The 27,472-nt window shown below is 57.7% G+C and overlaps 1 protein-coding gene and 1 long non-coding RNA gene across 2 annotated transcripts; one reads left to right on the top strand and one right to left on the bottom strand.

The window, feature by feature from the left end:
• Positions 1–108: 108 nt before the first annotated feature.
• Positions 109–27,472, top strand: ENTPD3 (ectonucleoside triphosphate diphosphohydrolase 3). Its single transcript, XM_058288189.1, has 11 exons — positions 109–333; positions 696–925; positions 3,813–3,940; positions 8,187–8,304; positions 15,809–15,959; positions 17,952–18,111; positions 18,987–19,217; positions 22,382–22,654; positions 22,810–22,920; positions 23,674–23,811; positions 26,391–27,472. Exons 2-11 carry the CDS (start codon positions 886–888, stop codon positions 26,625–26,627), a joined length of 1,587 nt encoding a protein of 528 aa, XP_058144172.1. The 5' UTR covers positions 109–333; positions 696–885; the 3' UTR covers positions 26,628–27,472.
• LOC111760473 (uncharacterized) lies at positions 8,816–19,045 on the bottom strand. The gene is made up of 4 exons (XR_002794155.2): positions 18,889–19,045; positions 12,782–12,987; positions 12,314–12,607; positions 8,816–10,885 (listed from the first exon to the last, which is right to left on the bottom strand). It is a non-coding gene; the product is annotated as an uncharacterized lncRNA (long non-coding RNA).

The raw sequence follows: 27,472 nt of genomic DNA on the forward strand, positions 1-27,472 counted from the left end.
ACGGCGGGGGAAGGGGAAGGGGGACAAGGGGTCCCGGGCCTCGACATCGAGGGGTGGGCGCCCAGGTCGAGCCCCCACCGCACTCGCGGCAGGAGCGGGGGGAGGAAGGCGCGGGGCCCGGGCGGGCAGGCGCGGTCTGGGCACCAGCGCGGCGCTCGTGCGGTTCCGTCCCCGTCACCCAAGGCCACGGACGAGGGAGGAGGAGGAGCGAGAGGAGGGACGGCCTGAGGCGCCCGCGGTGCCAGCCCCCCGCGCCGGCGCCGACGCCTCCTGCGAGCAGGCCGCCGGGTGTGCCAGCGCAGCGCCCGCGCCGGCCCCGCTCGCGGCGCGCAGGTGAGAGGGGACCCGGCCGAGGGGCGGCGGGCCTGCGCGGGGCCGAGGCCGAGGAGGCCGGAGGCCGAGCCCAGGGCCCCGGCGGGCGGCCCGACTCCGCCGCCTCCTGCAGCCGGAGCTGCGCTGCGCTCACGCGCCCGGGGCCGCGCGGGGCCCCAGATCCCGGGGGTGCAGGGCTCCGGGTCCCCAACCCCTCGCGATTCATTTCCAGGAGGCCCGGCGCGGGGGCTGGGGGCGCGCTCAGGCTCGCCCGTGGGCGGAAACGTGCCGGGGGTGCGCAGGGCGAGCCGGGGCCCCGGGGCCGGGAGGGGCGCTGGGACAGGTGGCAGGGCTTTTGCAAAGCGTTTCACTTTAAATCCCAGCGGCGCTGGCTCCGTCTGCTCCTCGCCCTTGGAGACGTCAGCCCCGGCGTGGGTCTGCGCCGAGGAGCCGGGCTGGGGCTCCCGGAACCCCCCCCGGAGGGCGCCAGGTGGGCGCGGGTCACCGCGCGGGTGTGGTGAGCCCCCGCGGGCCCAGGCCCCGCGCTCGCCCCGGCTCCCGCCGAGTGCGGAGATGATCGCCGCGCTCCGCCGGCCGCCCCGCGCGCGGGCAGGTGAGTACCTCGCAGGTGAGCCCCGGGCTGCCTCCCGCCCTCGCGGCCCACCTGGCTGGATCTCGGGTTTCACCGTCTGCGTCCCGCAGACAAAAGTAACGCTTTTCCCCAGCGCCGCCCCAAACCGGGACGAGCAGGCCGGTTCCGCTTAAAGGCTTTTCTGGTCTGTGTAATCCCCTGACGTGGCCCCGGGTGTCCCTTTCCCGGCTGCCGTAAGGTCCACTGTAGGGCGCTGTTGGCTTTGAGAGGTGTGGACAAGTGCCGGGGTCTCCTGGACGTCCGCCCAGGGTCCCGGCCAGCGCAGCGCCTCCAGCAGCCCCCACGGCCGCGTGCGGGGAACTCGCACCCCCCACGTGGCCTGTCTCGGAAGCGCTCTGCAGTTGCCCGTGGGGAAGGCGGGAGCCGCTGGTCCCCCACTTTCAGGTCGGCAGGCGGTAATGACAGTGTTTGTCCGGCCGTAGGGACAGCACAGCTGGGCGGCCACCCTAAATGCGCGAGAGTGCGCTTGGCCTTGTACCAGCCTTCCCTGCGGGGCGCGCTTTGCGGCAGGGGACCCCGGCTCTTCCCCGAGAACTGCTGAGGGGCCGCCCCGCAGCCGCCAGGGGACTGCGCCCCACTGTTTCCCTAAACTGGGTGTTCTCGCCTCCCAAAAGGAGATATTTTTGGATTGTGTAGTCAGTTTGTTTCTGTGAATCTTTTTTTGGGGGGGGGAAGTAGGTGGGTGAAGGGAAATTGTACCTAAAGAACTGGTTCAACCACACCACACAGACAGTCTGACTTGCTTTATTCCTTGTACAGGACAAGTTTAACTTGGCAAGTCACCTACCGTGTGTGGTTTGTTTTTCTTGGTGGGGGAGCCTAAGCCTTCTAACTGACGCTGGCCCAAGCATTTTTTAAAAATTGATTGCAAAAGGATTGCCTCTGTGGATAAGCTGGTTTAAGTGTGGTCCATCTCACACACAAGGGCCCAGGACCCCTTCTGAGGCCCTGGAGGTCACCTGTCCCCCAGGTGTTACCACGGAGGCTGCTGCAATGAACTCGTTACCTTGTGTAGAATCCTTTTATCCCCTTGGGGCTAGTTCCTTGGGATAAATTCCCAGAAGTGGGGCTGGGAGCCAGAAGCACATGACCTGGCAACGTGGCTGGTTCTGACCAGTCGCCCCCCCCCCCCCCCCCCCCCCCCCCCCCCGGTCACTGCTGACCAGCTGAGCTCCCGGTGCTGGGGTAGGGGGATTCCCGTGTCAAATGACCACCTGTGACCGCAGGAGGCCGCCGGCCGCAGCTGTCCTGCAGGGGAGTCACGGCCACAGAGCCGGCTGCTCCAAGCCGTTGGCTTGGAACCTCACGGCTGCTCTCCCCAGGGTCGTGATGGGATTAGACACTGGGGCACAATCCGCTTACCACGGTGGTGTACACAGTGCTTTTTTTTTTCTTTCAGGAAAATCTCTCCTAGAAATAATGCAGGGGTAAAACAGGTTATGATGAGCTAAGAGTCAATCTCCTGGGATGGGGCGGGGTCGACCCCCATTGTGCCCAGTAGAGCGTTCTGTGTCCCTGGCCATGAGTGGTGACTGGACACTTGAAGTGTGGTCAGTGTGACTGAGGAACTGGGGTTTTTTGTTTTTTTTTAATACCCCCCCACCCCGCCCTGGCTTGCTTGGTCTCTGCTCTGTGTCCATTTGCTATGCATTCTGCGTGTCTGTATTTTTATTTATTCCCTCCCCCCTTGTGACTTGCGTGCTGTCTGCTCTCTGTGTCATTCGCTGCGCACTCTTCTGTGTTTTTGCTTGTCTCCCTTTTTTTGTTGCGTCACCTTGCTGAGTCGGCTCTCCGCAGCATGCGGGCGAGCCTGCCTTTACCAGGAGGCCACGGGACGAGAACCCAGGGCCTCCCATACGGTAGCTCAGCTGATGGAGCCACGGCCGCTTCCCTGGGTTTTTTATGTTAAGTGATTTTAATCAATTGAAACTTGAATAGCCAATCGGTGCAGGTGCAGCCTCGGTTAGAGCACCGGATCTGAATCCAGTGATTTTATCACGTTTCAGTTATTTGAGTCCCACCATTAATATTTACGCTGTCAGTAGTTTTACCAAGACTATTATTGACTCAGTATTTGTCATTGAATGTCTTGTCTTTTTAAAAATTAGGTACAGTTTAATACGGTGAAATGCATAGATCCTAAGTTGTGCCCCTAAACTGGGTTGTCCTGTCCTCCAAAAGGAGATGGTTTTAGGATAGTGAAGGCAACTGAAAAGGATCTCTTTTTTTAAGGGAAATTGTACCTAAGGAACTGGTTTGCTTGGATTTCCAGGTTTTCCTCAAAACACTTTGAAAGGTTTAAAGAGTTCTGACGAACGCGTCCACTCCGCACTCCTACCAGATATAGAGCGTTTCCATGACCCCAAAGTGCCCCCTGCCCACACCCAGCAGGACGCGGCTCTTCTGGTTTCTCTCTTCCCGGTTTAGAACGTCACAGGAAAGGAATCACCCAGGATGATACAGCATGTTCCCCTTGGGGAAAATTTCCTTTTACTTAACTGAAAAAAAATTTTTCTTTAAGGAGTTACCAGGAACTGAACCTGAACCTCGTACATGGGGAGCAGGCGCTCAACCACAAGCTAGGACTGCTCCCCTGAAATTATCTTTAATGCAATATTTTATCACCCCCCTTAACGGAAAATCCACAGTAATCCACACTCCTGCCACTCCCCTCAGGGCAGCCTGCCTGCCCCGCCCGGGGCGGCGCCGGGTAACTGGACCGCGGGGGCAGGGCAGGTGGGTTTCAGAGCCAGGCGCCGCTCCGCCTTAAAGGTGGGGTCCCCAGGCGCAGCTCCAGAGCCGCGGGTGCCTGGCTGCGCCCCCTCACGGGTCTTCGGGTCCCCCGCAGGCCTCCAGGCCCCCTGCCGCGCCCCCACCGTCGCCGCCTGGGCAGGCCTGCTGGTGAGTGTCGCGGTGCTCGCGGCGCTCTCGCTCGTCCAGACTCTGCGGAAGGACATCCTTCCCCCGGGACTGCGGGTAGGTGTGGAGGCCCCGGGCGGGTAGGCGGGGGCCGGTGGCCGCGGTCAGCCGCAGGGGCCGGCGGGCTGGAGGCGGCGGAGGGGTCAGGCGGAGAGGCCGTGCACCTGGACGGTGGACCCCGCAGCTGTGGACCCGCAGCGCAGCACCCGCTGGGGACTGCGGGATCGGGCTTTGATTCCACACCCGAGGAGCCAGAGCTGAGATTTGCAGCCAAGTCGCCAGTGGTGCAAAAACGCCCTCAGTGAGGCCCACCCCAGGGTCCCACTGTCCTTCCCAGTGCCCACAGCTCATGGCGCACGGGCCTGGAGGCCCTGGCCCGGCCAGGAAGGGCCTCCGGCAGGTGGGCAGGGCCTCCGGCAGGTGGGCAGGGCCCCCGGCAGGTGGGCAGGGCCCCCGGAGGTGGTCAGGGCGCCCGGGGGGTGGGCAAGGCCCTGGGAGGTGGGCAGGGTCCCCAGGAGCTGCCCCCGGCCTCCTCTCCAGGGCCTGGCGCACCTCCCAGCCCCCTGACCCCTCGGGGTCTCTGCAGGGGCCTGCCTCGCCCTCGAAAGCCCTGGTCAGTGACCCCGGGGGCTGCGAGGTCACCCTTACCTGCGACGAGCTCGCGGAGGTGACTCCCCAGGTCACCAAACGGGCGGTGGAGAGCTGTGAGGCCTCACTCACCTCCGCAGGGGTCAGCACCGCCGCTGCGCGCAGGGCCAGGTGGTAGTTATTTAGGCTTCGACGCCCACCTGGAATCTCGGTCACATATTCTTTTTTTATTTTATTTTTTTATGACTCTTTAAGAATATGTAAAACCTCTTCTAGGCTAGGGCCAGGGAATTCAACCATGTCATTTGCATCTCTGCAGCACTTACATGTGACCTCAGCTGTCCTTGCTGCCCCTTTCTGCTCTTAGTGGCTGCTCAAAGGCTCCAGCTGAAATAGAAGTCTCTGGAAGAGAGAAGCTAACTTGCCTTGGCTCTGTGGGTGGGTTCGATCTACCACTTGAGGCCACTTTTCTAAAGCATTAAAGTGAAATCTCATTTAGATAACGACATCTGGTTTCTTAGGAGGAGGTTTTGCTTCAGAGCCTCAGGTCCCACTAATAACTTGAACTGAAATAGAAAAGGAGCCGCCCCTGTGCTCTAAAGAGAGGGAACAAATTACCCGTTGTCCAAAGGTGTTAGGCAGCCCGGGGGCCGCTTGCTCAAGCTCGGGCCCCACGAGACAGCCAGGTGCCCGGAACTCCCACCTGCCTGCCCGTGCCCTTCAGGGGCCACCGTCCCCGCGTCCTCTCCGCGAGCCCTCAGTCCACCGCCAGCCGCCATTTTGAACGTGAGGACCAGCGGGTGACATCGCGCCCTGTCCTTTCTGGCCCCAGGGCCGGGGTCTCTCCACCTCCCCCGACCCTGAGCGCTGACCCAAGAGCCCGGGGAGAGGGGCTGGCTCTGGCGCAGCCGGCCGCGTCCTCCTTGACACAGAAGGGACAATGGGGACCCGGGCAGATGCAGGGAGGCTCGCTGGCGCGGGGGTGCAAAGCTGGCTGCCCCACCCTTAGCACTGGTGACCCCCACTCGAGAGGGCCCGGCGCTCGTTGTGCCTGAGCTTCAAGCTCTCCTTGGGGCGTGGGGCACGCCCTCCCACAGCCCCTTCTGCGACACGCGGTGGTGGCTGGGGCCCCAGAGTTCTCTGCGCCGATGACCTGAGCCCACTTCAGGGTCCACTGGGGCCTCCTGAGGGCCCCACACTGCTCGGAGGGGTGGCCGAGGGGCAGCTGCTGCGCCTGGCGGACGGCGCTCGGCCACACGGCCTGGCTGTCCCTGTGCAGCCCTCCTCTGTGGACTGGCCAGGGGCGCGGAGGGAGCGGGTCTAGGGGTGGGGGAGGCCTAGGTGAGTGTGGTTTTTCTGGGGTGGTCCCAGGAAGCACAGCTAGGGGAGCGGGGGACGGGGGGGGGGGAAGGCTTGCTCTTCCATGGAGCACAGCGTGGGGGGCTGGGCCTGGGGGGCGCTGGCGTCCTTGCAGCATCCAGCTCAGCTGGGGGACGTGGCCTGCGGTCACTGGCTCCAGGCCGCTCCCTGGGAGACGCCAGCTCGGGCACGTCTGCCTGCTGCGTCAGGCGACCCGGCCTAGGCCACAGGGAGCAGGTGCGGTGGACGCGGCACCTGCCCTCCACGGCAGAGAGGCCCACAGGAAGGTGGCAGGGGCGTGGGGTGCTCCTTGTGGATTCACCATTATTACCCCAGAGGAACAGAGAGGGCGACAGAACTTGAAGACGGCAGAGCAGGGAGAGAGGGGCAGAGGCGAGCCAAGGTCCTTCAGCAAGGCTGGGGCAGGGCAGGGGCAGGGGCTGGACAAGGGCAGGGCAGGGGCAGAGGCTGGGGCTGGACAAGGGCTAGACAGGGGCAGGGGCTGGACAGGGGCAGGGCAGGGGCAGAGGCTGGGGCTGGGGCAGGGGCCCGGGCAGGGCTCCGGGGCTAGAGCTGAGATTTCACCTCTTCGAGGTCTTGGCGTCGGGGCTGGACGGGGCTGGATGGGGCGCCACGTTCCTGACCCTGGACGGCACCAGCAGAGAGAGAGGCCAAGGCTCCGGACAGCTGAGGCGGGACCTTGGGGGGGCAGCTGCCACCTTCCCTGGGGTGGGAGCCCACGGGCGCGCTGAGAGGGCACGAGCCCCTGGCCGGTCGCGCCTCTCCCCTCTTCACAGCTGCGGTGCCCCAAGGCCTGCGGGTGGCTCCCAGTGGGGCCCTGGGCGCTGCCCCAGGCCACGGGGTGGGGGGGTCCACCTGCCAAGCCCACCCCAGCCGAGAATTCAGGCACAGAGCCAGCAACGGCGGTCGAGGGCGGCCGGCCCTCCCCTCCGGTCCCCGAGCTGGACGCGTCACCCGCGGGGCGCACTGTCTGCCCACAGGCCCAGGAGCCCTGGGCCCGACCCTGGACTTTCCCGGCGCTGTGGCCGCGCCCCGGCCTCTGGCTCCCCGGCCCTGCATCGCTGCTGAAGACGCCGCGCAGTGTCCCCGCGCAGGACGGGCCTTGCCGCTCGCACCCCGCCTGGGGTCCCCGGGGTCCCCGCTCGCTGCCGCCCCCTCCCCGCCCCTGACCTCGCACCTGGTCCTCGCAGCGCCCCCGGGCCGCTGAGCCAGCGCTGCAGGGCGGCCCCTTCCTGCCAGGGCCCCGGGCTCCCCGCTAAGCTGGCCACCTGGCCCCTCTGCCCCGGCTTCCGGGGGCTCCTGGCCAGAGACGGTCCCGGCGCCCTGTGAGGAGCTCGTTGCTGCACGGCCGCCCCCCGCCACCCCGTTAGACTGGGTTCCTGGCCTTGGGGGGGCATGGGGGCGGCGAGCCCAGGGCCGAGGCTGAGAACTGTCCCAGCTTAAACCCAGTAGACGCAGGAGGTCTCAGCGCCGCCGAGACGCGTCCTTCCGCGCGGGAGCAAGGTCATTTTGGGCCATTCCAGGTGAAGCAGCCGTTTGTAATGGCAGAGAGCTGGGGCCTCCCGACTGCCTAGAAGCAGGGAATTGGTTAAATAACTTAGTCTACGCATCACCGTGGATGTGATGAAGGTACAGAGTGGTGCCATCAGTTTACCTCTCGGCAGGGGGAGATTTTCGTAAGGCAAGGGCGTGCAGCAGGGCGTGCGGTCTACGCGTGCCCACGTAAGCGCGAGGGCCTCGGTGTCTAACGCTGCCGGGGTGAGGGAAGCGGGGAGCCTGGGCCCCTCACCCAGGAGGCCCAGCGGCCGTGCCAAGACCCCCCCCCCAGCCTCCAGGGCCGGCGACACCCCCTCACTGAGACCCCCCGCGCCAGCAGCCCCGCGTGCCCGGCTGCTCCCCCAGTCCCTGGGGCTGGCTCTTTCCTGGGCAGGTTTGGGCGGGGCCTGGGGGGTCACACCTTCAGCTGAGGTCTCTGGGCCTGCCCAGCGGGGGATGGGCCAGGACCCCCCCGCCCCAGCCGGCCCCGCCCCTGCCGGGCGCACGACGGTACCTTCCCAGGGTGACGCTAACGTGTGGCCACGGCTGGGAAGCCTGTCTAGAACCCCTGCCCCACCCTGCCCCCTTCCCCGCCATCCCAGGGGACTCTGGCTTGGAGAACGCCATCCTCTCTTCTTGGCCGGCCCTGGGCGAGTGGACACTGTGGATTAAACCCCAGGATCTCGGGGGCCTCAGTGGCCTGCCGAGGAGGACAGAGGCCTGGGCGAGGCTGGTGAGGCTGGGTGAGGCCCGGCCGGGCGCCGGGGCCGGCGTCTGACCTCCGCCCCCCTGTGCGCAGTACGGGGTCGTGCTAGACGCCGGCTCCTCCAGAACCACGCTCTACGTGTACCAGTGGCCGGCGGAGAAGGAGAACAACACGGGCGTGGTCAGCCAGAGCCTCAGGTGCGGCGTGAGAGGTAAGGCGGGCGCTGCCGGGAGCCGGGGAGCCGGGCGGGCGGGGGGCCATCTCGGGCAGCGCTGCTGCGCACCAGCGGGCGACGGGCACGTCCTTCACTTGGCCTCGGTTTCCCCGCCCACAAGCACGGGCCCCTCGGGGACTGTGACACCGAGGCTATACCCGGGTGGGAGGCGACGGGCAGCGCTTGCCAGGGCCGCCTGCCTCTGGCGTTGGCTCCCGAGTCCATTGGCATAGGGCGGTGGCGGCCAGCTCCGTCACTCGTGGCCGTGCTGCCGAGGAGCCTCCTGAGGCTGGGGCCTGAGACCCCCTGCCGGTGGCGCGTGCCCGCCTCGTGCTCCGGAGCAGACGCTGTCCCTGTCCTCAGAGTTGTTCGCTTTGCAGTCCCCCTTGAAAACACCCGAGCCAGGGCGCTCGGTGCCTCTAAACGCAAGGCCAACATCTCCCAACAGCGGCGAGGGGTGGGCGCGTATGTGAGGGCCGGGCTGTGTCCCAGGAAAGCTTCGTTTATGGATCCTGAAATTTGAGTTTAATGTAATTTTCGCATCATGAAATACTGTCCTTTTGATCCCCCCACACACATAAAATGTAAAAGCCATCTTAGCTCATAGGCCATGCAAAAAACAAACAAACAAAAAACAGCAAACTCGATTGGATTGGACCTGGGCCATCATTTGCCAAACTCTGAAAGGGAATATTACCAGCACATCCGATGGCCCTCGCAGGCCACAACTCCGTGAGTGCCACGGCCTGGCCGCAGCGCCCGCCTCGCAGGCCACGACTCCGTGAGTGCCACGGCCTGGCCGCAGCGCCCGCCTCGCAGGCCACGACTCCGTGAGTGCCACGGCCTGGCCGCAGCGCCCGCCTCGCAGGCCACGACTCCGTGAGTGCCACGGCCTGGCCGCAGCGCCCGCCTTGCAGGCCACGACTCCGTGAGTGCCACGGCATGGCCGCAGCGCCCGCCTCGCAGGCCACGACTCCGTGAGTGCCACGGCCTGGCCGCAGCGCCCGCCTCCACCACAACACACCCTGAATTTTAAAACTGTTTCCTGGTTCTTCTTTAGTTTTGCCCTTATTTATTATTTATTTTTTCCTGTTTTTGAAAATGGAATCAAACATAAATTTATATAAATTGAACCAAACGTATCTTCTTCCGTAATTTGCATGGTTCACTGATGCTGGGTCTGGGGATTCATCGGTGTGGATTGAAGTAGCTGTGCCTCGTGCTCTGTGCTTCTCTGGTTCCTGATAAGGCTGAGCATCTTTTCCTGTTTACAGCCATTTCTGTTTTCTGTGAAATGCCTGTTTTGCTCGTTTTCCTACTGGATTGTTTTACTTTTTCTTATTGATTTGCTGGAACTCTATCTATCCTAAATATAAATGCTAATATTATTATTGTATCACTGCTAATACCTTCTCAGTTTGTGGCTTGACTTTTTAGTCTCTTCATAATGGCTTTCGATGAAGAGAAGTTCTTAATTTTTATTTAGGTACAATTATCAATTCCTTTACAGATTGATCTTATGTATGTTTTAATTAAGAAATACTTCCCTATCCTAAGATCATGAAACATTCTTTAGTCAAAAGCGTGTGGTTTTCCCTGTTGCAGTCAGGTCTTCCGCCGGCACAGTCGAGGCCTGTTAGTGTGTGCGCGCGCGTGCTTTTTGAAAGCCCGCCTTCTCTAGAGCATTCTGATCTGAAGCTGGCCTGGACATCCCAGCCTGTGTGTCCCCAGTGGGTCGCAGTGTTCCCACAGCCCGCGGGCACAGGTTAGAGTCCAGGCCTCTGGGGACTCTGGGTGCCTCCAGCCTGGCGCCTCCTTCCTGCCCTCAGTGAGCGCCCCAATATTACAAACTGGGGGGGAGGTCACGGCACGTACAAAGCTGGGAGCAGCCTAAGCCTTTGCTGTGGGGGCCCGGGAGGGTCCCTGGGGGTACCAGGGTCTGCGGACCGCCCCTTCCCAGGAAGCGCAGCTGGAGCCTTCCGACATGGGGGCCGCAGGGGGGGTCTGTAGAGGCAGGAGCTGAGGCAGTGGAAGGTACAGGTCGGGCCCCACACCTGTGGGAGGAGGAGGGCCGGGGACGCAGGGCAGGGGAGAAGCAGGCCTCCACGGTGGCTGGACAGCGCCTCGGCCGCCGGACCTGCGCCGCGCCCGGCTGAGACGCCTGAAGGGCTGGGCTGGTCCCTCTTCTCGCTCTGCCTTTGGCGTGTGCCCCCAGGGGAGGACGCTGGCAAGGCAGCCCCGCAGCCGGCGCAGGCCTGAGGAGCTGGCAACTGGACCGCGTCCTCCTCTGAAGCGCGGGGCAGCTTGGGCTCGCCACGAGGCAGTGGACGTTTGTGGAATGGACATCATCTGCGTCCTGCTTGCACTGCAGCGCACAGTCAGCGCGCCTGCTCTGCTCTCCACGTGTTGAGCCATGTCCTCACTGCCAAGCTTGACAGAGGGCAGCAGGCTGCGCCTTTGGACAGGAGAGACCCTCAAGTTCTGGAAAAGAGGAACGCGTAGGACAGTGACCAAGACAGCTCCTCGTCCTGCTGCAGGAGCTCTGGGAAGGCCTCATGAACTCTGGGCGTCCTCGTCCCTGAAATAGGAATAAAATAGGACAACGATGACGATGATACCTGCCCCGTAGGAATGCTTTGAAGATTGAATGGCATCATAAATGTCAAGTGGCAGCAGTGCCCCCCGACTGGAGGTCCCGGGTGAGAGCTGGCCATCCCAGCACCCCCTTGGCTCTGGGTGGACCTTCCTGCCGGCCGGGTGCCCACGGGCACAGGATCTTGGGTTTGGATCAGGGAGGGTAATTCAGCTCGGTCAGCGCTGATGGACTGTGGGAAGAGGTGGGCCCTCATGGAAAGGGGCGGGCGGTCCCTCAGGGGAGTGGCCTCTCGCCCACCTGCCTGGCACCCGCAGTCTAGCAGGGGGTGGGCACAGGAGCCCACGACCCACCCCTAGCGGAGCCGCCCTGCATGGATCACAGAGGCTGCCCGAAAGACTGCAGAGTGAAGCCTAAGTTAGGGAGTTGAGGTTGGGCCAGTGCCACCCCCCAAGGACATGCGGCTGATGTGGGCGCCCAGGTCCCCAGGATGCCCCTGCCTTGGTCAGTGGGTGGGCCATATGTCCTGGAAGCTGGACTCCCGACGTCCTCGGCGGCTGCTGCCCTCGGGAGCCCTGGGGCACCACCTTCACCGCCGGTGCCTGGGTGGGACGTGACTCTGGCGTCTGGTTGAAACCCGCCCCTTGGAGTGGACGCGGCCCCGCGGTCCCCTCTGCAGCGCTCACGCTGCTGCTGCTTCTCCCACAAGGGACACTCAGGATGTCCTCCCTGTAAAACGGTGGTTACTTCTTGAAGCTCCCTGGAGCCTAAGTCTACCCCCTCCACTGAAATGCCCCAAAGGGTGGTCTGGGGACAGGCAGCCTCTGCCAGGCGTCGGCCGGAGCCCATGGGGAGGCCCGTGCCGTTGGCTCGTGTCCGACCTCGAGCACCCTGTGCCTTCTCTCCAGCCCGATGGCACAGCATTCCAGCCCTCTTGGCGGGGCTGTGAGTTCCAGGGTGCTGGGAGCCTTCGAGCCCCCTCTCCTGCTCCCTCCAAGAGCCTTGAGGGGCCTTTGGGGGCCAGTGGGGGCCCCACAGCACCCAGCCTTCGTCCCTCAATCCAGCTCCTCACCAGCCTGTCCAGGTGACAGCTCTAGCAGCTCCAACAGAATATATTTTGTTTGCTCCAGATTAGGCTGGATGATCCTCTAACTATAGAATTGCATGCTCATTTGAAAATATTGACCAATTCATTCATTCAATATTTTGGGTCACCTGCTATTTTCCAGGAAATATTCTTGACACTGGGCATTCAGAAATAAAATCTGGAACTTACATTCCAGTGAAGGAGATAAATGAACAATAAATAGATGGGTTTTCAGAAAAGGCAAATCGGAACAGGGGATAGACTGTGCTGTTCTAGTTCGGGTGCTCAGGGAAAACCAAAAAGGCGATCGTGAAGCTGAACCTTACGTGAGGCGAGGGGTCGGGCCACACGGGCGTCTGGGAGAAGGCACTGAGGAGGGGAGAGAAATCCCCCAGATGAAGCTGCCCAGAATTTTCGAGGAACAGCGAAGGGCCGGGATGGCTGGAGCAGAACGAGCGAGGGGAAGAGTGAGGCGCGAGGCCGAAGCTGGGCCAGGGCAGCTGCCGGAGGACGTGGAGGGTGACCCAGGGGCCGGCTCTTCCACGAGGAAGTGGGGAAGTCGTCAGGAGGTTCTCAGCCCCGGGGAGACGTGCTGTGATTTACGGTTTCAATGGACCGCTCTGTCGATGGAGAACAAACAGGCAGAGGGTGAGACTGAAGCAGAAACCCAGGCAGGAGCTTCTAGAACCGTCCAGGCAGGAGATGACAGGACAGGGCTTCGGCTCAGCCCCACGGTTCCCAGCCTGCGGAGATTCTGCCCATCAGCGGACACTCCGTGACGTCCAGACACGCACCGGTTGTCACTGCTGTGGACGGTGGTGCCTCTAGCGGCCAAGGCTGCTGCGCGGCACCGTCCATTGCACAGGACACACCACAGGCATCATCTGGGTCAAAATGTCCGAAGTGCCGAAATGTCCGAAGTGCCGCTCCAGGGTGGTTCTGGTGAAGAGAGTGAGGGGTGCTTGGGTTCAAGGTGTTTTGAGGGTGGTGCCAGCAGGACCTGATGGTGGATTGGATACAAGGTGTCAAGGTTGGCGATTTTTGGCCTGAGCAACTGCACGAATGGTGGGAAGCACTGAGAGGACAAGGTGGGGCAGGGCAAGGGTTATGAAACTGGTTTTGGAACATATTGTTTGAGACGCCTATAAAACGGCAGGGGGCGGGGGGGATGAAAATAAATAAAACATTTCCCCTCCAGCCTCCTTATCTGTCCTGCACATTTCCTTTCCTAAATTGGGATTTATTTAAAATGAGATCCTGCACTGATACAATGAATTACGTTATATCCACACAATGGTATACACCTGTAAGGAGAAATAAGGATGGATACAGTGTGGCAGAGTGATTGCTAGGAGATGTTGTTACAGGAGAAAAGCAAAGTGGAGAGAAGGGGTAGAGGTGATACAAAGTATATATGTATTTGCTCATATTAAATAATGGATAAACTAAAAACTTAAAAACAAAACAAAACAACCGCCTACCTAGAGGGAGGAGATGAGGATAGAAGCTAAATGTCTCTGAATAGACCCAGTTTTGTAGATTTTATTTTAGGGCCACATAAATATTTTAGTAATTATAAAACAAAATTAAGTTGAAAAAAGAACACACACAAAAAACAAATGGTCCTAATTTTACATCAAGTTGGTGGTATAACCATATGGAAAAGAATTGTTTCAAGTGATTAAACATGGTAATAGGATTGTACATCCTTAGTGGGATATATTATAAGGACAAAAAGAACTAAAAATAAAACAACAACAAAACTGTTTCAGTAACCATATAGCTGGTGACAGTGCCGGCATCGTTACTCTGACACTGTAGTGTGTGGATTATAAAATAAGGAAAATGAGTTTTTTGTTGGAGTTACTTGGAACCAGGATTTTTAGCTTAAGAAAATGAAAATGTAAGATCAAAGAGTTTAAGTAAAAACAGGTAGTCTTGAATTTGAATCAGAAGTATCAGCAAGAACTCATATTTTATTTTAAAATAAGTTTTCCCTAACTCTGTTCTCCAAAAAGGGCCATGAGCACCTAGTTCTAGATTTTGAGGCTAAATACCATTTCTCACTTAAAGGAACCAAGGCTCCTTGAAGAAATGGCTGTTTCCAGATCTGAGGCAGGAAATTTACAAGGTCATCTGATACATCCTGTTACATCAGAAAGCAAAGAAATGCTCCAAGGTTTCTGGAATTATGCCAAAATGACTCTGGCCAAATTGAAGAGGGTCTCCTGGTCAAAGATGGGACCATTTGAACATCCATAGGCATAATAACTGCAGTGAATTGAAAACACATAAACATATCTCTAAATTCATATATTCCTAAAACTCTAAAACACAAGCAGAAAAATCCGTCTTTGGTTAAATTAGGAGGATGCTAGAGATTCAACTTTTCATTTTCTTTTTCTTTTTATCTTATTCTTTTTCTTTTCTTTTACCTTTGTTGTTGTTGTTGTTGTTGTGTACCTGAGCCAGGGATTGAACCTGGGACCTCTTATATGTGGTTCAATCCCACATTGGTTCCCCCGAGTTGGTTTTTCAATTTGTTTGGTTGTTATTTTTGTTTTGTTTTGTTTTGTTTTTAGGAGGCCTCGGGAACTGAACCCAGGACCTCCCATGTGGGAAGCAGGTGCTCAACTTGAGCCACATCCACTCCCCTCAGCTTATATTTTTAAAGCTTGAAAACGACGGCACAGAATCAAGCACTTCTACTGCCTTTCCTGTACAAACTGTACCTTAGGGTTACCAACTAGTTAATGGTGGGGAAGTTTTTCTCTTATAAAAATATTTTGGGTAATAAATGAAGGAAGGATGATGGAATTAAATTATCACCATTTAGCAACTCCTAACAGATCTAGGCAGGGATGGTTGTTGACTGCTAACATCAAAAATGAGAGACCAGCAGGTGTGTTCTCTCTGTTGGAGGTGCAGACTCCAGTAGCATAGTTAGGGAACAGCGATAGACTACTCCTATGAAGTATTCCTGCCAATGAATTTCAAACCTGATTCTGATCCAGCCTCTACATTGAATTACCAATTTGTAGGAAATACAGGGTCCAAGCATCATGTAAAATGAACTGTGGGAATGCCGTCCGCTAATTCTGGACTGTAGGAAACTCCACAAGGCATTTTTTTTTTTTTAAACTACAAGCAAAAATTGATTGAAAGGGTGGATAGAAACTATAGATTAAAAGATACTTAAGAGACATATCAACCATTTGCAATGTATGGAACTTATTTTATTTAGATCCTGATTCAAGCATACTAGAGAGAGAAAAAGGCTTGGAAAAAGGAAGAGAGAAAATACAGATATGAAGGAAATAGGAGCCTTAACTAGATTATTTGGTGATATTAAGGAATTATTTTTGATTTGTATGGGTATGGTAATAGGACTGTGGTTGTACTTCTCTATGAGAATTCTTACCTTTTAGTGATACATACTGCAATTTCAAACATAAATAAAAGCAGGGAGAACAGTATAATGGATTTCTCCATGCAATGAGGCATTGAAGTTCATTATAGTATACTCCCTATTTTTATTTATATTAGGAATTTACAAAATGAAAACTTTTTTTATTTAGGGTTTGTTTTTTGTTTTTGTTTTTAAGAAAAAAAAGGTCCTGGCTTAGGTTTTCACCTTTTTAATTCCTCCTAGAGTCTGAGAGTGCAATGACTGATCAGTGACTCCACGGAACTCGGGGCCGCCCCTGCTTTCCCCTACCAAACCCCGTTAGCTTCCAGAGCATGTCTGTCTCCACCTTAGGCGTGGCAGAGGGTTTCTGGCTCCTGGCAAGGTTGGAAAGCACTGGCTGCTTGCTCTTCAGGTTCTGGCATCTCCAGCTACGGGAACAACCCCCAGGATGTCCCCAGAGCCCTCGAGGACTGCGTGCAGAGAGCCAGGGAGCACGTGCCAGCGCAGCTGCACGCCGCCACCCGCGTGCACCTGGGAGCCACGGCGGGGATGCGCCTGCTGAGGTAGGGCCGGCGCGGAGGGCCCCTGGACCGACTCGGCGGGAACGTGCTGAGCCTTGCCAGGAAGGAGCTCTCTTTCTGGGAACAAATCTGAAAGAAAGAAGCCCATACTCTGCCATAAATTTAGGGTTTCAATGTTGGGAAACTTTCAGTATTTATTTTAATGCCCATAAGGAGACCACTCTAAAATTGATTCTCTCATTTCCCTGAGGACTCTGGAAAAACAAAAGAAGGAAATATGAACTCTGTTGATGGGGTATATACACCTCTAGTTCTTATAGAAAAGTAGAATTTGCTTTTGACACATGGTGTTTTGACGTCTGTTAGCAATCAGCTACACCAAGAGCCCCCTGGAGCTACCAAGGAGCTTCTGCCCGTGGACGAGATGTCCCTGAGGCAGGTGTCTAAATAGTGGAATGTTTGCCCCTCAAGTCAGCCAGAGCCTTTGGAGTTATTATGAAGCAAACATCTCCTTTCATTCTGTGAAGCAGCTCATTCCAAATTTGCTGTTATGTTTTTGAGTGCTTTCTCTTCATTTTCTCCTCTATTATATTAATTCCTTGAAATAAAAGAAAAGTAGTTCGGAGAAGAAATATCAGCCTTAAATCTCTTCAAGGTAAAGCCTGTCCTCAAGTTTTGGAAATAAAGGCGATGCTCATTTTGCTTCAAAGCTACTTTGCCTATGACTCCAGTACTATAAAATTGACTATGTATAGGGAAGGAAGGAAGGATGGAAGGAAGGGGAGGGAGGTGGGGAGGGAGGAAGAGGAGGGAGAAAGAGAGAGAGCACGCCACTTTGTCTCTGATCACATTGGGGAAAAAACCCTGAGGCGCCCTTCCATTGGGCTTGGCCTTTTCCTTGAGTTGGCATACCCTTGTTTCTACTCTGTCATGGTAGAATATGGAAAGCACTCAGATTTCTTTGCTCAATAATGGAATCCTCAGTATGTTTCAAAATTATTGCATTTCCTCGACTTATAAACAACCTAGAAATTCTTTTTTCTTACGAAAACAGTTCTAAGGACCCAATGTTTTCTTCGTGGCTTCCTCCTGCCCACGCCCTGCAGTTTTCTCAGTGAGAAATAACTAAAAGCTCCGCAATTTATAGCCCTCGGTGAAACCCATAGAGCAAGAGCGCTGACCACTGGGGAGAAAGAAACGGATAGCCCATTTGGATAAACTAAGTCTTAACTACTCCTTGTACCACTTTTCTGATGGCAGTCCCTTTCTTCTGAGGGACTAGCTGACATTTTAATTGCCAGAAAAGTCAGATATAGAAAAACAATTCATGAGACCCAGTTGGGATGGGAACTGAGAAAACCAGGAAAATGGAATTATTTTGCAATCAGTCACAACCCGTCACTGGGCTGCAGTGGCCTGCTGGCGGCGTTGCTCGTGCTTCCTCCTGAGCCGCCGACAGAGGGCGCGTCATCCCCAGGTGAGCCCCTCCCAGAGGTAACACGCAGCAGAAGCGCGACGTGACAACTGCCCCTTCCACGGGTTAGACACTGACCATTCTTCAACTCAATGACGGCCGTTTGTCCCAAAGCCGAGGCCTTCCCAGGGACCGAGGCAGGGACAGCTGACACGCCAGCCCTTGTCCTCCCCCTCCTCCCGGCCTGGCGAGGGCCGCTCTGTGCGGTGCCCCCGGAGACGACCGCTGCCAGGCCCGTGCCTCCGCCAGCTGTCTCGCCTGCTGACCTGAAGCAGAGCAGCCGCGGCGGCCAAGGGGCAGCCCTGAGCTGCTGGGACAGGACAGAGCGGGGAGCGCGGCGCGGGAGGCGCTGCCATTGGACGCTCGTTTCCGCTTGGCAGCCTGGCAAGGGCAGCGCATTGTGCTTTCTCGGTGGCCCTGGGAAGCTCCAGCTTGCCTAAGGGGTGGCCGCGGGGAGCCTGCATCTGGCAAGTCCCTGCCGCAGGGTGGGGAGGTTTGTGCTTTCACCAGAGTGAGATGGTTTCAGGCCCTCAGCCGGTTGTGTTCTGCGCCTTGCACAGGTTGCAGAATGAAACTGCAGCTAACGAAGTCCTTGCCAGCATCCGCGACTACTTCAAGTCCCAGCCCTTTGACTTCAGGGGCGCCCAGATCCTTTCCGGGCAAGAGGAAGGGGTGTATGGATGGATTACAGCCAACTATTTACTGGGGAATTTCCTGGAGGTGTGTGGAAACAAACGCGTGGTTTTCACTCTTGCTGTCTTCTCTGTCCCCTGGGGGGTGGCTTCACAGAGGCGCACGCTGTCCCCTGGTGGTGGTGGCTTCACAGAGGCACACGCTGTCCCCTGGGGGCGGTGGCTTCACAGAGGCACACGCTGTCCCCTGGGGGGTGGCTTCACAGAGGCGCATGCCGATAGGGTCATGCGTCCAGTGTCGTTCCCATCATGCAGTGTATTATGAAAACACCTTTGAGGTGACAACTGAGAAAAGACAGTGAGAGGTCCCTGTGGCTAGCTGGAGCAGAACCCAGGATCCTAACTGGACCCTGGCTTGGATACCAAAAAAAAAAAAAGAATTAAAAATATAAGTTGAATCTCTAGCATCCTCCTAATTTAAATAGGAACTTTTCAGTTTATTTTTTGGATCTTTAGGAACATATGAATTTAGAGGTATATGTATGTGTTTCATTCAATTCATTGCAGTTATTATGCTTATGGATGTTCAAATGGTCCCATCTTTGACCAGGGGACCCTCTTCAGTTTGGCCCGAGTTGTGTTGGCATAATTCCAAAAACTTTGGAAGAACCAGTCCCAGGAGACTCACGGTCCTTTATGGCAACAATCAATGTACTCTCGTTTGCCACAGTCCCCAGCACTCCCTACTGTCCACACCTCATCTACTTCACTCATTTACATGATCTGCCCAGCCCCCGTAAACATTCGCGTTCAGCACCCGGGAAATAAGAGGTTGCTCGGCCGGGAAGGCTCCCTGTGTCATAACCTGTAGCAATAGGAGGTGGGTCTTGGGTGGAGAATCCTGGGCGGACGGAGACGGTGCCTCTGGCCTTTTCTTCCTTGCTCTCCCTTCCCGCCGTGCAGAAGAACCTGTGGAACATGTGGGTGCACCCGCACGGGGTGGAGACCACGGGCGCCCTGGACCTGGGCGGGGCCTCCACCCAGATAGCCTTCGCGGCAGAGGGGCTGCGCCCCAACGGCAGCGACGCGGTGCAGGTGTCCCTCTACGGCTACGCGTACACGCTCTACACGCACAGCTTCCAGTGCTACGGCCGCAACGAGGCCGAGAAGAGGCTCCTGGCGCGCCTCCTTCAGGTACCGGCCGGGCGGCCTCGCCCTCGGGGTCTGTCCTCTCGGAGAGCAGCGGCACTTCCCAGAACCCCGGGGCCCCGGCTGTGTCACTGTCCCCTCCCGCACACTAGGGGCAGCTAAGGGGCTCGGGCCCGGAGACCCCCGATGGACGCGCCCCGCTTTAAGCCGCTGGCTGCACACCCCTGGGATTTTGAGGCGCCCCTGGGTGCAGACAAAATAAAAGTTGCCACCGAGGAGGTGCTTGCTGCGCGGCAGGGGAGAGGCTGGAGCCTGATAGGGACAGCCCCGGCCAGCGGCCCGACCTTCCCCGCGCCGGGCCTTAGGGCGGCCTGACTGCGGCACAGCACGGCCGGGCCTTGGCGGGCACGGGTGCCCCTTTAGACGACTGCGGGACCGCGGCCCTTAACACAAACGGGTCAGGGGCACAGGGTCCCCGGGCGCGCCCCGGGCCGGGCCAAGCCGCAGGGCTCGGGGCACTTCAGTCTCAGCTGCGTGGGCTGCCGCGACGGAGGGGAGGGTCCTCGGCCACCGCGAGGGGTGGGAGGCCACCGGAGGCCACCGACCCCGGGGCAGGGATGAGGGCGGGGCCAGCGGGCAGCCCCCACCGCAGCCGCTCAGTCACCGGTCACCGAGCAGCGGGCGGCAAATCCCAGCCACCGCCTCGGGCACCCCGGACGGGCGCCAAGCTGTCTCCCGTAGGCGTCTCTGGCTCCCGCCTGGCCGAGGGGTCCTGCGGGCCGGGCCGTGGGGACTGGCCTGAGTCCCCGTCCCCCCCCAGAACTCCTCCGAGCCTCCCGAGGAAGGCGGAGCCCGGGACAGGGGCAGAGGCGACCTCAGCCGCTCAAAACCTCAACTTCCGTCCCAGACCTGCCCCCGCCCGGCAGGCCGGAGCCCGCAGCCGTGTCAGCATGCGGCGGCGACAGGCTGTCCCTCGGGTGGGCGCCTGTGGGCCCCACCAGCGCCCCGAGTGCCGCTTTCTGGGATGAGAGGCCCACAGGCCTGCACCGCCACCTCCTCTTCCTGGCGATGCCTCGGGCCCCGTGCCCAGCGCTGGCCCTGGCCGGGGACGGGCGGGTGAGGCCACCCATGTCCAGGGTGGGGGCCCTTTGGTCCTGTCTGCTGGCTGCGCCCACCCCCTCCAGTGTTCACTAGGACGGCTACGGGACGGATGTGCCACCGCCCACGGGGGCCGCGATGTCCCCCCCCCCCCCCGAGGTCTCGCTGAGGCTTGGGGACCCAGGTCTCCAGGCGTGAACATGGACGCTCGGCTCCCGGGCGGGGGGCGGGGCTCCCACTTGCCTGGTGACCTCTGGGTGCCCGAGGCGTCGCTCTGTCCCAGGGGCCCTGGACTTCCAGCCTGGGGTGGGCAGGGGGCCAGCGAGGAGGCCCCCCGGAGCGTGTCCAGGCCACTGGCCAGTCCTTCCAGTGCCAAACGCGTGGGGCCCAGCCCGGCCCGGATGGCTCCCCCGAACGACCGCCTCCAAAGCGCAGGCCGGGCACCCGGGCCGCAGCCGCCCGCCGCCCGCCCCTGGGGACGGGAGCCCTGGGGAGAACGGCCCCTGCCTGCGTGCGGTGCGAATTCCTGTCTCGCTAACGAGCCTCCAGTCCCAGGGTTCGGGCTCGCCCCGAGAGCAGGCAGATGTCAGGCACGCTTCTTTCCAAGTAAGACTTTTCTTCTGGCCTTAAGGTAACACATGCTCGGTGGAAAAACAAATTAGAACACATGTGCAGAGAAGTATGTAAAGAATAAAACCAGAAAACACCAGCATTAGCCACTATTGTATTGTTGCATTTTTTCCCCCATTTTTTTCCCTACATGAATATGTGTATTTACAAATCTGGGCTCAGGGTATAGTTTTATATCTAGCTCCCCTCCCTCCGCCTTAGCAATATATCATGAGCAATTTCCTGTTATTAACTATCCTTCGAAATTATGATTGTTACTGGTGCGTAATAATCTAACCACCACCATCTTTTTTTAAAAAGCTAAATTGGTTATTTTTATGAAAAAGAAAGTACTTTATTATAAATCTTTCCAACCATAGAAAGGAGGTTAAAGTAAAAATCAAAGAACCTCCTTGCAATCCCATTCCCCAAATGTCAGCACTGATCGCAGCTCACTGGGGTGTTCCGTGCTTTCCGTGTCAATCTATAATGTATCTTCTTTATTAAGGAGGTGCTGGGGATTGAACCCCGGACCTCACACGGGCGAGGCAGGAGCGCAGCCCCTGCTCCCCTGTATTGTGTCTTCTTTACTGTTTACTATTCCGTAATTTGTCAACATCCCCCGCTGGTGCTCGCCAGGCTGTGTCCTGCTTGCTTGCTCTAACAATAGCAACCCTTGTTTGTATAAGCTTATGTACTAGTGATTTTACTTCCACGTGAGAGGCTAAAAAGAGAGGTGTATTTTTTAATTTAAATGTATATGGCCAGGTAATTTTCCAACAACATGAAAGCCATTCAGATTCCCAGCAGCGGGTGGAATGGTGTTGCCTTCTGGTTTCCTGTTATCTTGTAACTTCAGAGATTCTAGCCTTCCCAGTCCCGAGTACGTGGATGACCTGTCCCGGGACTTTCTGGTTTGTTCTAGTCATCCGTTCGTCTTGCACTGATACTGTACCGTTCTAGTTGCAATCGTTTCTTTTTCCACTCTGACATTTATTTTGAACTTCAAAATCATTTTGAATAATAACAAAAAGAAAACTGAGGCTGTAATTGCATTAATTCATATATTAATTTGGTTAAAAAGTGGCTTAGTATATTAATGATATTAAGTACTCTATCCAGAACTCTAAATGTCTCTTCTTCCATCCCTTTGGTTTGTATCCTTCAGTAAAATCTGTAGCTTTCGTTATTGGCCCCGAGCCTTTGTTGTTCAATGTAGTTTCTATGTGTCTTTGCAGTAGTTTCTGTTACTATCAAGGATAGTGTGTTTTTTCCTGTTTGTAACTGGTGGTTCCTCTAGCATCATGCCTGGCACACGCACACCCAGTAACTGTCACCGCTGCCCCGCCTCGCCTCGAGTCCTCTAACAAGTGCCGTCAAGTACACGCGTACACACGTCTCCTGACACTCGAGGGAAGCAATGGGGAGCATTTGCAAAGGAAACACTCGGTGCTCGACGCAATAATGTGGTTTTGTTTTCTACCTCCCTTTCATGCCTACAGAGCTCTCCCACCAAAACCAACCTCACCAACCCTTGCTACCCCCGGAACTACAGCACCGCCTTCCCGGCGGGCCGCATATTCGACAGCCTGTGCACGGCGCCGCTGCGCCCCGCAGGTCACCGCCCCGGTGACATCATCAGTTTTGAAGGCACTGGGGACCCCCTGCAGTGCAGGGAGCAGGTGGCCTCCCTTTTCAACTTCGAAGCTTGCCGAGACCGAGACGCCTGCTCCTTCGACGGGGTTTATCAGCCAAAGGTGAAAGGGCCGTTCGTGGTAAGAGCGAAACCCTCTGAAAAATGCCTCTCTCCTGGAGTGCTTGTTGCTCGCCTCCCTTTCCCTCCTGCTGACCTACTCCCCTTTTCCTATCCCCTCCCGCCACACTGTGCCCCATTCTGAGAGCTAACCTCCTCTGTACCACTTACTTGCAGGCTTTTGCAGGATTCTACTACACAGCCAGTGCTTTAAATCTTTCAGGTAGCTTTTCCTTGGACACCTTTAATGCAAGCACCTGGCATTTCTGCTCGCAGGACTGGAGTCAGGTCAGTGTCGAAAGAGAAAGGACGGCCGTCTGCACAGGGCAGTGCAGCGGGGCGTGTTCTGTGCGTGCGCGGAACGGGCGCTCTGCGGTTCTGCTTTTCCACTGCCCTGATTAAATGGGGTAAAAAGCTCCTTCCCGCATTGTGGTTAGTGTTTTCTGACCGCATGCATGATGGTTCAAACAGGGTTTGGCTCATCTTAAGCACTAGATAAATTTCAGAGATTATTATTGCATGATATTGCATAGTGATAGTTTAATTATTACATTATATAATTGTATTCTATAGTAATTTTTATTATTAAATTCTGGATGATATGGTTTTTTAAATGTTGTGGCCGACTTGCAGCATTTTGAAATGTGCATTTTAAGCCAGGCTTCCTGCCCTGCCTTCATGTTTTTTGTTGTTGTTAAAGATTTATTTATTTAGCCCCTACCCGCCCCTCCCGTTGTTTGCACTTGCTGTGTCTGTTCGTCTTGTTACTTTAGGAGGCACTGGGAACCAAGCCCAAGACCTCTGATGTGGGAGGGAGGCACCTAATCGCTTGCGCTACTTCCCCTCCCTGCTTTGTCAAGTCTCCTGTTTTTCCTCTTGTGTCTTGTCATGCCACCTTGTTGCGTCAGCTCGCCGCGCCTGCCCATTGCGCCAGCTCGCTGTCTTCCTCAGGAGGTTCGGGGCCTCCCGAATGGCAGGTGGCAGCGCAGTCGCTCGAGCCACAGCCGCTCCCCTGCCTTCACGTCTGAACCTCTTTTCCAGCTCCCGCTGCTGCTCCCCAGGTTTGACGAGGAGTACGCCCGCTCTTACTGCTTCTCGGCCCACTACGTGTACCACCTGCTCGTGAACGGGTACAAGTTCACAGAGGAGACCTGGCCCCAAATTCATTTTAAAAAAGAAGTAAGTCAGAGCACAGATCGTTTTCTCCTCTTCCCCTCAAAATCGTGGTGTGTGTGGAAGAAATGTAGACGATGAAGGGGTGTAGGTGATTTGAACTTCCTGGGTTGAAAGTGATCTGATTTTGAGCACTTGTGAGCTCCCAGGACAAGAGAGAACAGAAAATTCAGAGGAGGGGCTCACCAGAGACCCTTCCAGGCAAGAGAAGGGGAGACCTTCCAGGCACAGAGCCGGGAACTGAGCTTCTCAGGGCAGGGACTTGTCTTATTCGTTCCGTATTCCTGGCACAGGGGCTAGAGCATAGTAGGTGCTCAGTAAATGTTCACTGAGTGAACAAATATGTTGAGAACCTGAGACTTTTTGCCTGAAAAGAAGCTTCAAATATAACCGTAATTTTTTAAGGTGATGGTAATTAATTGCTCTCCATTTTACCCTGAGGTCAGAATAATAAGACACAAGCTTTGGAAAGTAAGAATTTCCTCTCTGAGCAGTTCAGGAACTTTATTTATTCAAGCCTCAGGCAGGCAAGGCCCTTCTTCGCTCAGGGTTACCGCGACGCAGGGCGGACCGTCCAGGGCCCAGCGGGGGGTGAGCTGCACTCACAGCTGTCCCGGGCGGCGGGAAGGCGGCCCCTGGGCCCTGTTCTGGGAGACGCAGCCCCGCGGGGTGGTCAGTGGCGCTGTCTCACGTCCAGGGGGGCTGTCCCCACGTCCCTGGGGGGGGCTGTCCCCACGTCCCAGGGGGGGCTGTCCCCACGTCCCGGGGGGGGCTGTCCCCATGTCCCTGGGGGGGGGCTGTCCCCATGTCCCAGGGGGGGCTGTCCCCACGTCCGGGGGGCTGTCCCCACGTCCCGAGGGGGCTGTCCCCACGTCTCGGGGGGGCTCCATTTCAGGACTCTCTGGCGTGAAGCCTGAAGGCCGCCTGGAGTCTCTGTCGATACCAGCCTCAGCCATAATTAGATAAACCCGATCAGTGTCCTGCACTAGGCCTTAACTGTCTCCTTCACATGAACAAAATTGAGTAATCTACAAAAAACAAGAGTGTCTGGAGACATGGAAGGACAGTTGGTGGCATGTGCCCTCTAAGTTTTGCTTCTAATGAAACTAATAACCAGTAAAGTATATTATACGAGGGGAGAATGGCTCTCCATTGAATACTGATTTGGATGGTATAAAATTCTAGGTTTAACATTCCTTTCCTTTAATCATAAGGCATTTTTATGCAGTCAAATTGGAATTCAAATGTGAGGGCATAAAATGACTTCAGAATATTCACCATACAAAGCCTTACATTGAAAATATTTTGGAGGAAGTAATCAAATACAAAGAGAAATAAATCTAAGACATATTGCAAAATATAGGAAGAATAAATTGTGACCTAAATTTTAAATTAAAAAAGTAACACTAAAAATAGAGAAAATTTCATCCATAACAACCCAGAATTCAACTACAGATGAAATCCAAGAGGATGGGGTGAGGTAGATGGGTGGTAATAAGACACAGGGACCTAAGAGTGGCCCCAAGTTCTCATCTGGTAAAGGAGAAGACACAGCTATCATTTTTAAGGCAATAAAGGACAAAAAGAAAAAAGAAAAACTGGAGTTAATTGAATTTTAAAAGTATGATGGTAGAAAGAAGGCCAAATCTATCAATACTCACAGCAACCATAGTGAACCAGGCTCACCAGTGAAAAGACAGATGTCAGACAGGGTTTTAAAAATTAGGCTAGAAGCTGTCTTTAAGAGAAATGCTTATACCTGAAGCATAGAAACATGGGAAAGTTTAAAGTTAAAAAAACGTTTTTTAATCTAGCAAACACTACCACTACAAAACAAAAAACAAAATGGTATAGTTATTCCATATCTAACAAAATAGTCTTTAAGACAAAGAGCACCAATTGAGATGCAGAGGGTTACAACGTCATGGCAAAAAGTTCAATTCGCTGAGGAGACGACACATTTAAAACATTTGTACAGCTACGGAAACGGCCTAAAAGCTCCCAGAAGAAGTTGCTGAGTCGGGTTCCCACTTAGCCCAGCCCCGCTCCCCGGCTCAGACCCTCGGGCCCTTCCCCAGCGCGGCTGCGGCCTGGACCGGGCGGCCTCACGCCGCTCAGGCCCTGCTCCCCGGCTCGGCCTCGTGCGCGGCCTGGCGGCCTGCGGGGCGGGGGTCCTGCGGGACCGTCCCGGCCCAGCCTCTGCCGGGTCTGCAGCGGCCCCGTCGGGGTGCCCGGTGGACGATGCCCGCCTAGCGACCTAGCGCCCTCCGTCCTCCACCCGGGCCCTGGCGCCCTCGCCCACCCCACCCCCAGGGCCCTCGCCCCCCGCCCCGGGGCCCGCGCCCCCCCCCGCCGCCCGGCCTGAGCGCCCTCCGCCCCCTCCCCATCTCCCCGGGCCCTCGCCCCCTCGCCCACCCCCATCCCCGGGGCCCTCGCTCCGCCCCCCCGGGGCCTGCGCCCCCCCGCCACCCGGCCTGAGCGCCCTCCGCCCCCTCCCCATCTCCCCGGGCCCTGGCACCCTCGCCCACCCCCACCCCCGGGGCCCGCGCCCCCCGCCGCCCGGCCTGAGCGCCCTCCGCCCGCAGGTGGGGGACAGCAGCGTCGCCTGGCCGCTCGGCTACATGCTCAGCCTGACCAACCAGATCCCGGCCGGCCGCCCGCGGCTCCGCGCGCCCCTGCGGGCCCCCGCCCTCGCCGGCCTGCTCTGCCTGTTCGCGGGCGCCGCCGCGCTGAGCCTGGCCGTCCTGGTGCACGCGGGGGCGGCCTCCAGGAGAGCCCGGCGCGCCCGGCGCGCCCTCGACCCCGCGCTGGACTCCGAGTGAGCCCCCCAAGGACCCCTGGAGCCTCCGGCGCGCCCGGCCAGGGCCGGCAGCGCGAGCAGGGACACGGCGCCCTCGGGCCGCGCCCCCCGGCACCGCCGCCGCCCCCGGCCCGCAGACCCCCGCAGCCCCTCGCCGACGCGCGGGAGCAGAGGGCGCCGAGCGCAGGTGGAGGCGGCGCGGGGGACCCTCGAGGAGCAGCCTCGGCGCTTCCTGTCCCTCCCCGTGGAAGCCGTGGACGGTCAGACCCCGCCGGGCAGCGCCACCGCCTTCCTCTCGCCCTCGGCCCTCGGCCAGGCCTTGTGAGCAGCCCCGTGGACGCGGACTCCCCCAAGCCCAGCGCTGGCCCAAGGCCCGGGACGCCGGGCCAGGCCTCTGCCGGGCAGGCGGCCCCGACGCACGGACACAGAGTCGAGGCGGGACCTTCCGGAAGAGGCGGCCCGGGCCTCGCCCCCCGCCCGGCTCCCATCACGCCCGCGGGGTCTGCCCTGGGCTGCCTGCCAGGCCCCGCGGGGGCGGCTCCCCCCACCAGCACAGGCAGAGGGGCCCCGGCGCCCTCGCAGGTGCCCTTCCCCGAGGCAGGCTCCTCTGCGCAGCCCGGGCGCGACGGGAAGTCAGGGGCTGCAGAGGCCTGACCGCACGGTGGCCCTGACCGCACGGTGGCCCTGACCGGGGGCTGGGGGAGCGCCAGCAGGCCCCTCCACCAGCGCTGTCGCGACATGACCGTCTACCCGAGGGACTGGCTTCAAGCAGCGCTCCTGTAGGTTGCATTGGACAGGCCTTCTCTTAAGCACCCGAGGTTTTATTTATGGAGGAATTTTACCGGTTATAAAAGGCCTTTCCTCACA

Source organism: Dasypus novemcinctus, chromosome 26 (genome assembly GCF_030445035.2).
Source record: "Dasypus novemcinctus isolate mDasNov1 chromosome 26, mDasNov1.1.hap2, whole genome shotgun sequence".
Taxonomy (NCBI): Eukaryota; Metazoa; Chordata; class Mammalia; order Cingulata; family Dasypodidae; genus Dasypus; species Dasypus novemcinctus.